Raw genomic sequence first — 10,864 nt, forward strand, 5'->3', positions numbered from 1 at the left:
TGAGGGGAAATTTCTTCACGCAAAGGGTGGTTGGGAGGTGGAATAAGCTTCCGGCGGAGGTGGTTGAAGCAAGAACGTTATTTACATTTAAGGAAAGACTGGATAATTACGTGGAGGGGAGAGGATCGGAGGGGTATGGACCAGGTGCTGGCCAGTGGGACTTGGAGGATGGGGATTTGTTCCGGCATGGACTAGTAGGGACAAGCTGGCCTGTTCTGAGCTGTAAATGGTTATATGGTTATAACCTGCATCTTAGCAATCTTGCACCAATTTAATACCCTTTTGATCCCGTAACTTCAAAAGCTGGTGATTGTGAAGGGGAAAAGCTTATTTTGATACAAAGGGTTTTACCTGAAATCTTATCTTCAGTACCTATACCATAAATCCATTAAGTTTTCCAAACAGGTAAATTATAATTACTCAATAACTTAGGGTTCCATCTATAAATAAACTGATCTATCCTCTTCTTACCAATTTGAGATCATTCAATATTAGCCCATATTAAAGGTTTATCTATTTCAAACATCCTATTCAACAACAAAGTCAATCAGGGACTCGTTTAAGGACTCTTACTGATTTGCTTTTTTATCCTCTCTGTATTGTGCAGTTGTTTTCATTTCTTTATGTGTTTACATCTGTACATTGTCTACAGTTCGTCAAGTTTATTATCATCTGATTGTCCAAGTACAACCCGATATACAGACACACAACCAGACTTAACACACATACAGACAAATAATACATAGGCAGGACAAGTATTTCATCTATGAAATAAATACATAGATTTTGTTTCTATAAATATAAATGAGAGCCTCGGGTGGTTAGTGTGAGCCGTTCCTTTGGTCGATCAGCATTCTCACTGCCTGTGGGAAGAAGCTGTTCCTCGGCCTGGTGGTGCTGGCTCTGATCCTCCTGCATCTCTTCCCCGATAGGAGCAGTTGAAAGGTGTTGCGTGTGGGTGAAAGGGGTCCTCAATGATCCCATCAATGGGTGGGGGGGGGAAAGAGAGACCCCAGCGATCCTCTCTGCCACTCTTATGGTCCTGTGAATTGACCTCCGATCCATTTCTCTGCAGCAACCGTACCCCACTGTGATGCAGCCGGCCAGGACGCTCTGAATAGAAGGTGGGCATCATGGGGTTCAGTGGTCTTGCCCGCTTCAGTCTTCTGGGGAAATGCATTCACTGTTGCACCAAGTGAGGAGATGATGTGTGTCCAGGATCGGTGGCTTGTTCAGTGAACTCCAAGGAACTTGGTGCTCTCCACTACAGAGTAGTGGAGGGTGGTCAGTCCTCGTCCTCACCAAGTCCCCGATCATCTCCTTCATCTTGTCCACGTTGAGACTCAGATTGTTCCTCACCCCCCAGGGTTCAGGAACAGCTGCTCCCCTCCACCTCATAGACAAACTCAATCAGGGACAGGTGCATTTATTTGAGTTCCCACCCCCCTCTCTCTATATTGTCAGTTGTTGACCTGTGTCGTTCTGCCCGCAGGAAGATCTCAGGGTTGTATGTGATGTGCATGGACTCTGACAAGAAGTCTGAGGTTGTTCTCTCGAACGGTGCAAAGAGGAATTAGAGAGGTTGAGCAAACTACAGTTCCCGGCAAACCTCGGACTGTCACCACCCTCTGGTTCAGGTTCAAAGGACCATCCCGTTGCAAGGCGAGCGAGTGATGCCATCCGGCGCAATGCAGTGCCTGTTTGCCTCCGTGCGCTCTCCAGCGGGGTCCCAGTCGGAGACGGGTTCGCGTCGCTGCGGCGGTGCCTGGAACCGGCCCTCTGCTCCCTGCAAGCGCCCGACGCCACCGGACCAGCTCTCTCCCACCCCCAATCCCTGGAAGGGAGGCTGAACGATCACCATCGCCTGCCATGGGAGCCTCTGGTCCCCTGCTGCTGCTGCTGGTCCTCGCCCGCAGCGGGTCGGTGCTGGCCAAAGTGGTGCGAGATTTCCAGGAATGTGGTGGGTTCTTCCAGGACGGGGTGCCCCCCCAGGGCTTCGAGAACAGCGGCTTGGTCAGGATCTGTCAGCGATACAAGAACCAGTATCACTTTGCCACGCTCTACCGGACCGAGCTGCGGATCCCGGTCTATTCCGCCTACAGGTATCCCTGCTCCCTGGGCGAGAGCAGCGCCTACAGACCCGCTCTATGGTTTCATGAGCCGCAGGTAAGGACATCCCCCCCCACTCCCCCCGTTTTCCTGGACGAAATGGGTTTCGATCACAAGGCAAAAGAGGGATTGCGTCAAGCGACCGCTTATCCGCAACAATGACCGGAGATCGGGGTTGCGGTTTGGAAGCGCAGGTCCGGAGAGGGAGGTTGCAAGCAGAATAACCCCAAGATCAATTACATGACACTAGGATGGTTGTGGCCAGAGAAGGTTGCAGAGGGCCAGCTGGGAATTTAATGCAGACACTGTGGAAGGACGAACCAAGAAAGGCAAGGCAGCGCGGTAGAACAGAGGGATCCGGGAATACAGGTACACGGGTTGCAAAGAGGGCTTTTGGCATATTGGTCTTCACAAATCACAGCCTATAGGAGTTTAGATGTTATGGTAAAGTTGTATAAGACACTGGCGAGGCCAATTTTTGGAGTGCTGTGTGCAGTTTTGGTCACGGAACGACAGGAAAGATATAAGATTGAAAGGGTGAAGAGGAGATTTACTAGGATGTTGCTGGGACTTCAGGAAATGAGTTACAGGGAAAGGCTAAACAGATTAGGACTTTATTCCCTGGAGTGTAGAAGATTGAGGGGAGATTTGATAAAGGCTTTTAAAATCTTGAGAGGGATGGGCAGAGTAAATGTAGATCGGGGGGATTTTTCCACTGATACAAACCAGAGGACATGGGTTAAAGGCGAAAAGTTAGGCTACCTTCTTCGCACAGAGAGTGGTGTGAAGCTGCCAGCTGAAGTGGTGGATGCGGATTCAATTTTCACAACTGAAGAAGAATTTGGACAAGTACGTAGATGGGAGAGGTATGGAGGGATATGGACTGGGTACAGGTCAGTGGGACTAGGCAAAAAAAGGGCCGAAGGGATCTATTTCTGTGCTATAATGTTCTATGGTTCTAATAATTGAAAAGGCAAAAGTAATTCAGCACTATGGGGGAGGGAGTGGTGGAATAAACTGTACCTCCGCACAGACACAGCAGGTAGAATTTAAATCATGAATGAATTGAAATAACAGGACCATTTGAACATAAGAACATGAGAAATAGAAGCAGGATCTAGCCATCTGGCCTGTCAGGCCTGCTCCACCATTCGATAAGATTATGGCTGTTCTGCAATAACTCAAAAATTGAGTTAGAATACAGAATGTACAAGAGTACAGCACAGGAACAGGGCTGCCTCGTGCACCCTGCGATGAGCTCATCAACTTCATTCCCTTCGCCGCCAACTTGCACCCTAATCTCAAATTCACCTGTTCCATCAACGACAACACTTTTCCCCATTCTGGATCTCTCTGTCTCCATCTCAGGAGACAAGCTTTCCACCAAACTCACCAACTCCCATGACTACACTTTCTCACACCCTGTCCCCTGCAAGGATTCTAATCCCTTCTCACGATTTCTCTGTCTCTGCCACATCTGTTTCCAAGATGAGGTCTTCCGAAATATCTGCCTTCTTCCACAATAATAGCTTCCCCTCCACCATTCAGCCCTCACCCACATCTCCTCCATTTCCCACTCATCTGCCCTAGCCCCCTCTGTCCCCAGACACAACAAAAATAGAATCCCCCTCGGTCTCACCTACCACCCCACCAGCTTCTGCATCCTGCACATTGTCCTCTGCAATTTCAGACACTTACAACACGATCCCACTACCAGACATATCTTCCCCTCCCCTCCCCTCTCTGCCTTCTGTAGGGATCGCTCTTTCCGTGACATCCCTCCCCACCAATTCACCCCCCCCCCCTCCACGGCATTTCCCCTGTGGCTACAGGAGGTGCCACTTTATGCCCACACCTCCTCCCTCACTACAGTTCGGGGCCCCAAAACAGGCCTTTCAAGTGAAGCAACACTTGTGTATCCGGAGGACTGATTTATTGCATCTGGTGCTCCCTTTGTGGCCTTCTCTACGTTGACAAAACTGGGCACAGACTAGGAGCACAGCACCTTCATTCTGTCCACACCAGTGACAAGGACCTCCCAGTGACCAACCATTTCAATTCTGCGTCCCATACTCACATGTCTGTCCGTGGCTTCCTGCATGATCCCACCAAGACCACTCATAAATTGAAGGAACAATGCCTGATTTTCCAAGTGCCCATTCTCCAGCCCATTAGCATTAACATTGACTTTTCTGGTTTCTGCTAACTTTCTCTCCTCTTCCCCTCCCTCCTTTCCCTCAGCTCTCCACCTCCTTCCCTCTCTATTCACCCAGCCATCCCTCCTCCCCGCGCTTGCTGCTGTGCCCTCCCTCCTTCCTCCACCTATTACCTCCTACCTTTGCGACTGTGCTCCACCCCACCCCCACCCCTTCCTCCTTACCTTTATACTCAGATACTGCCTACATATTTTGATTAAGGCCTCAAGGCCAAAACATCAGTTATGTATTTTGATCTTTGCTATATAATGGTCACTGTTTGGCCAGCTGAGTTTCTCCAGCATCGTGTCTTTATTGGAACAGCTGTTCGGCCCACAACGTCTATCCCATGTGCTACGCAAACACCTCTGCGGACACCTGGCCCATATCCCCATATTTCCGACATTGGCATGTGTCTCTTTGGAAACCTCTTGGCTTTGGAGGTAGTGTACAGAGGTTTGCCAGATGGATTTGGGAGATGAGGGGGTTTCGTTTGAGGAGGGATTATCTCACTTGGGGCTGAACTGGCAGTAATTTCGAAGAATGGGAGGGAACCTTGTTCAAAATTACGAAAGTAAACAGGATAGAAGTCAGAAGGTTGCTTTCACTGAATTGGGGATATGGGCTCAAGTTAAGGCAGAGATGCGGAGGAAATGCTTCTCCCAGAGAGCAGAGAATCTATGGACCTCTCTGGACAAGGAAGCAGTAGAGTTACTTCGTGTTTAAGACACAGTTCGATTGATTTTTGCAGAGTAGGGGAATTTAAGGGGGAAAAGGTGGGAGCAAGTGGAGCTGAGTCCATGGCCAGATCAGCCACGATCTTATTGAATGACAGAGCAGGCTCAATGGGCCAGAAGGCCGACTCCTGCTCTCCTCAATGCCACTATTGTGTCTGCTTCCAGCACTGCTCCAGGCAGCCCGTTCACACACCACCACTATGCAAATATCTTGTCCCACATGTCCTTTGAACTTCCATTCTCTCTCCTTAAATGCTTGTCATCTGGTCTGTGACATTTTAACCCTGCGGGAAAAAAATATTCTGACTGTCTAGATTCAATTCATTGTCATGTAATAAAAATAGTGCAATATTACACAAAATTTGCTTTTCGTCTGCTGTAGGGCAGACAGATTCGCCGTCGGCAGAAATTGCCTGAGGTGCCTCTTACAGTCAGAGAAAGAGAAGCAAAAGGACAATCCCTTTAAACTCAATGTCTATAGATTCGCCTCCAGCATTCCTGCAGCCACACAAGAGTCCAGTCCAAACCATCCAGTCCAAACCATCAATAGCCCAAGCTCCAGATCCAGATCTCCAACATGGTCAGGAACCTTTCAGTGCCCTCGGCGCCCTCTCGCATCACGGATCCGATACCTAATACTGCTTCAGCCTGTCTCGAGCCAGGCTCCAGCCTGGTGCGAATCCCTTTATCGTAGTTTCCAGCAGCTCACAGCCTGCATGGGTTCCTAACCTCGAGTCCCCAGCAATCTGTGTGTTCTTCAGCCTCCGAGCCCCCCAGACCGCCACCCTGGTTGCTGAGCCAGTGGTTGTCTCCTCTGCTTCTTCCCATTTTCTAGTGCCCTCCACCAGTCCTCTGCTTCCACAGAGTCTGTAGCCCCTAGTGCCCACTGCCAGTCATAGACGATGCCATCTTGGACGCCCACCCCACGGTTGCAGTATTTTCAAATAAAGCCATGGTCAGCTTCATTTACAGGCTGTTTAAAGCCTGTACATAGCAGATGGCAGTCAGACTCGGCAGTTGGACCTGACAGGAGCACTGGGACTCCACTTTCTACTCTCCGCAGGTCTGCGTCAGTGATGCTGTTACAGCAGCTCTGGCGGAACCGCCATTTTACCATTCTGCCCAGCCATTTAGAGTTAAACAAGAAGGGTCTGCGGATGCGATACATAAATGTGAAGGAAAAGCTCAGCAGGTCACGCAGCGGCAAGAGAAGTAAAGGGTAACCCGCGTTTTGGGCCTGGGCCCTTCACTCTTAAAGTTTTACAAACTTCTGTCAGGTCTATAATAATAATTAATCCTGATAAATAATTAATTACAGCGATCATTAATTCTGAAATAGGCCTTTGGGGTAAGTGAGCAAAATTAATTTTTTTAATTTTTTTTTAATGTAGACATACAGCAGGGTGACAGGCCATTTTGACCCACAAGTACGTGCGACCCAATTTACACCCCATTAACCTGCGCCCCTGGTACATTTGGAAACCGGAGCCCCCCCCCCGGAGAAAACCCACGCAGACACAGGGAAAACATACAAACTCTTTACAGACTGCGCGGGACTTGAACCCCGGTCTGGTGTCACTGCTGGTGGTGTAAAGGCATTGCGCAAACCGCTACGCCCACTGGGTCACGGGAAATAGCCCATTGTGACTGTGATCCCAGAGACTGGGCCTGATCCCCCTGAGTGTGCCTGTGAAATAAGCTGGTGGTGAGTTCTTAATGTTTCTCCTTTTTCAGATTGATGATCCAAATTTCCTAGATGAGATGACGGACAAAATAAGTTCCCTCGGTGAGTGGCAGGCGCTGAACTCAGATTACAAGGGCGAGGGGTATGAGCGAGGACATATTTACCCGTTTCGCCTAAACAACAAGACAAGTGCCACGAGCTCCTGCACGCTTACCAATGCAGTCCCCATGACACCGTTGGCCAATAAGAAGTGGTACCGTGAGGTGGAGGCTATGGTTGCAAGGATGGCGAGTATGTGCCACAGCTCGAACCGGTCAATGTACCTGGTGACAGGTCCTGCCAACCCCACTGAAAAGAAACTGAAGAACAGGGTGTCAGTGCCAAGGTCAGTTTGGACAACACTTTGCTGCACCTTCCCACAGGACCAGAATAACGACCCCTGCCAGACTAGCCCCCCGTCCGAAGGATCAGTGTGGGAAGGTGAAGCACCATTCGACAAAGACTTTTCCTTTGCATTCATGAAAGATTTGGAGCCAGAGGCCAAAGCAGAATATTTAACAGTGACGGAGGTGCAGCACCGACTGGGTGTGGGCGCCATCTTTAACAACTGTGGTATAGGCAGCCCAGATGAGGGTGAAACCTTTAAAGAGATAGAAGGTCTGATAAATCAAATAAAAATGAGCATAGGTGACCAGGAGTTAGCAGAAGACAATTTCCCGCAAACCTCCGAAAATTGCCATGCCCCTGATTCTGACAGCCTGGCAATAGAACAAGCTGAAACACTGCTGGAACCAGTCAGTGAAGAGGGCAATGAGGCTGTTTGTCAGTCTATCGTCACCAATGTCTGGGCTCCCTTTGGAACATTTGCCAGTGCAGCCATGACCTTTGCCCAACTCATTGCAGCCGTTCTCCGGATTATCCGAGTTTTGGCAGTAACTAGTTTAATCATTCCTTTCTGGATTATCTACAATAGTGCCAGCTGCCTCATTATCATGGCTAAGTACTTGATTGTCACGGTGTTCTCAGTTCCCGGAGATCTCGTAAGTGTTGTGGTCAGCGTTGCGTCGGACACAGTGAGTGCCATCTCTTGTGTTGGCAGGTTGATCAAATCTCTCATCCGAATTTTATAAATCTTTGCGCAGAGACCCTCTGCTGCCTTGTGAAGGGTTGGGCAAGACTGTCAGCCAATCAGTCCCTTCCTCCAGAGATCGCTGTTAATCGCTGCTAACACATTCTGAGGAGTCTTCTCTTGACCAGTTAAACAAATACCATCCGCCTTCACGTAGTGCAGGAAGCTTTTATCCTTACCAATCCCAGAGGGTTTTGTACTGGTTGACATCTATCCCTAATTCAGATGACCTAATCATTATTGGAGCGCTGCTGTGAGAGCTTGCTGTTTGCGAATTGGCTACTGCATTCCCTACATCACATCAAGGACGACACTTCGCATTTCCATTATGAAAAGTTAACCATGTGTTTCTCTCTTCGCAGATGCTGCCTGGCCAGTTGGGTATTTCTGGTTTCAGTTCAGATTTGCAGCATTTCTGCTCATTTGTTTTCAAAGTATTTAAAATAGTCTTTAAAGTAAATGGGAAAATCCTTGCTACAGAAATCGTCCAGCATTTGGGTGTCCAATCTTCTAATGTGGGTTAGCATTATTAAATTAGGACAGGTCAGTTGGCCTAGTGGTTTGCATCACACTGTTACAGGGCCAGCGACTGGGACCAGGGTTCGAATCCAGCACTGTCTGTAAGGAGTTTGTACCTTCTCCCCGAGTCTGCTTGAGATTTTTCTAGGTGCTCCGGTTTCGACCCATGTTTCAAGAGGTACCGGGAGGTTGTAGATCAATTGGGCCGAAAGGGCCTTTCACCATGCTGAATGTTTTAAATTAAATTAAATTGAAATTACTGCAAGGGATGGTGTCCAGAGGGAATATTGGGTTAATTTCTGATACTAGGTTATTAAACCCGAGTGGATGACCAACTCATTTCCAAGTGTTGGGAGTGGTGGAAGTGGAGAGGATGTCGAGGGAAAGCTTATCCCAATCTGCTAGTGGAAATGAAGGCTTGGTGAAAGTGTGAGGTTCATCTTCCAATAATGGAGTGGTCAATAATAACCATTCAAAGGCTCAACATAATTCTGACAACATTTTTTTCTAACCACAGGAATATCAGGGTTGACAAAGAGGTTTGGTTTTAAGAGTATGTCGAGAAACACAAACGTTTGCAGACACAGTGATTGTCATTTAAACACACCAAAATGCTGGAGGAACTCAGCCGGTCTTTCAGCGTTCCATAAAAAGCAAAGATATATTGTTGATGTTTCGGGCCTGAGCCCTTCTTCAAGAAATAAACAGAATGAGGCAGAAACAGGAAATCTCAGAATTCAGATAGTGCCAGCTCCAGACCAACACAAGGTGTTAATAGGATATGATAAGGGGAGAGGTAAGAATTGATCATGTCTGTGCAAAAGGAGACAGGGAAAGGGGGAGACAGAGCTGGGGGGAAGGTGACGGAGAAAGTGAGGGGAGGGGTTGAACAAAAGCCAGTGAAGTTGATATTAATGCCATCTGGTTGGAGGGTGCCAAGGCAGAAGATGAAGCGTTGTTCCTCCAATTTAAGGGCGGTTTCAGTCAATAGACAATAGGTGCTGGAGTAGGCCATTCAGCCCTTCAAGCCAGCATCACCATTCACTGTGATCGTGGCTGATCATCCACAATCAGTACCCCATTCCTTCCTGCTCCCCATATCCCTTGACTCCACTCTCTTCAAGAGCTCTATCTAACTCTTTCTTGAAAGCATCCAGAGAATTGGCCTCCACAACATTCTGAGGCAGAGCATTTCTCAGATCCACAATTCTCTGGGTGAAAAAGTTCATCCTCTACTCCATTCTAAATGGCCTACCCCTTATTCTTAAACTGTGGCCTCTGGTTCTGGACTCCCCCAACATTGGGAACTTGTTTCCTGCCTCTAGTATATCTAATCCCTTAATAATTTTATATGTTTCTATCAGATACTCTCTCATCCTCCTAAATTCCAGTGTATACAAGCCCAGTCGCTCCAATCTTTTAACATATGACTATCCCGCTATCCTGGGAATTAACCTCATGAACCTATGCTGCACTCCCTCAATGAAAAGAATACCCTTCCTCAAAATTGGAGACCAAAACAGCACACAATACTCCAGGTGGGGTCTCACCAGGGTCCCGTACAACTGCAGAAGAACATCTTTGCTCGTATATGCAACTCCCTTTGCTATGAAGGCCAACGTGCCATTAGTTTTCTTCTCCCTGCTTACTTTCAGTGACTGATGAACGAGGACACCAAGATCTCGTTGTATTTCCCCTTTTCCTAACTTGACACCATTCAGATCGTAATCTGCCTTCCTGTTCTTGACACCAAAGTGGATAACCTCACATTAAACTGCATCTGCCCACTCACTCAACCTGCATACGCAGAACACCCTCCTCATATTTCACTCTTCCACCCAGCTTTGTCATCTGAAAATTTCCTAATGTAATTTTTAATCCCTTCATCTAAATCATTAATGAATCTTGTAAATAGCTGTGGTCCCAGCACTGAGCCTGCAGTGCCCCACTGGTCACTGCCTGCCATTCTGTTTTGGAATATTTTATTTAAATTTTCATGCACGTATTAATATCCAAATACAGAAAATGACAATCATATTTAAATCAATTATACTTGCTACAAATTATACCACAATCAACCTCCTCCCCTCAAATAATAATCCCCAAAATAAAAGAAAAAAGAAAAAAAAACAATTGAAACAAAGATACAGAAAAGTTAGAAAAAATACCAACCTGGTTACCAAAATACCATCACCATGCGCACAAATTTGCCTTCAATATCATCATTTATTTATCTCAAAGAGTTAGGAAAATTTCATGAGGTTCAAGGAAATCTCTTTATAAATTCATATCTACTTTTTTTTATTTTATGGAAATATTGGCGCCAAATTTTCAAAAAGACATTTATTCTTTAAATTATATGTAATTTTCTCAAGCGGAATACAACTATATTTCTGCATGCCAGCTTTCCATTCCCAAATGCGAATCTGATTTCTGTGTCACTACTATACATTTTTTGGCAACTGCTAATGTAAGTTTCATAAATTCCTTT

At 47.0% G+C, this 10,864-nt stretch overlaps 1 protein-coding gene across 1 annotated transcript; it reads left to right on the plus strand.

Moving 5' to 3' along the window:
- The first annotated feature begins 1,705 nt into the window (after positions 1–1,705).
- Positions 1,706–9,207, plus strand: LOC138759783 (endonuclease domain-containing 1 protein-like). The gene is made up of 2 exons (XM_069930369.1): positions 1,706–2,166; positions 6,776–9,207. Exons 1-2 carry the CDS (start codon positions 1,870–1,872, stop codon positions 7,853–7,855), a joined length of 1,377 nt encoding a protein of 458 aa, XP_069786470.1. The 5' UTR covers positions 1,706–1,869; the 3' UTR covers positions 7,856–9,207.
- Positions 9,208–10,864: the final 1,657 nt, after the last annotated feature.

The sequence above is a fragment of the Narcine bancroftii genome, chromosome 4 (genome assembly GCF_036971445.1).
Source record: "Narcine bancroftii isolate sNarBan1 chromosome 4, sNarBan1.hap1, whole genome shotgun sequence".
In the NCBI taxonomy this organism is placed as follows: domain Eukaryota; kingdom Metazoa; phylum Chordata; class Chondrichthyes; order Torpediniformes; family Narcinidae; genus Narcine; species Narcine bancroftii.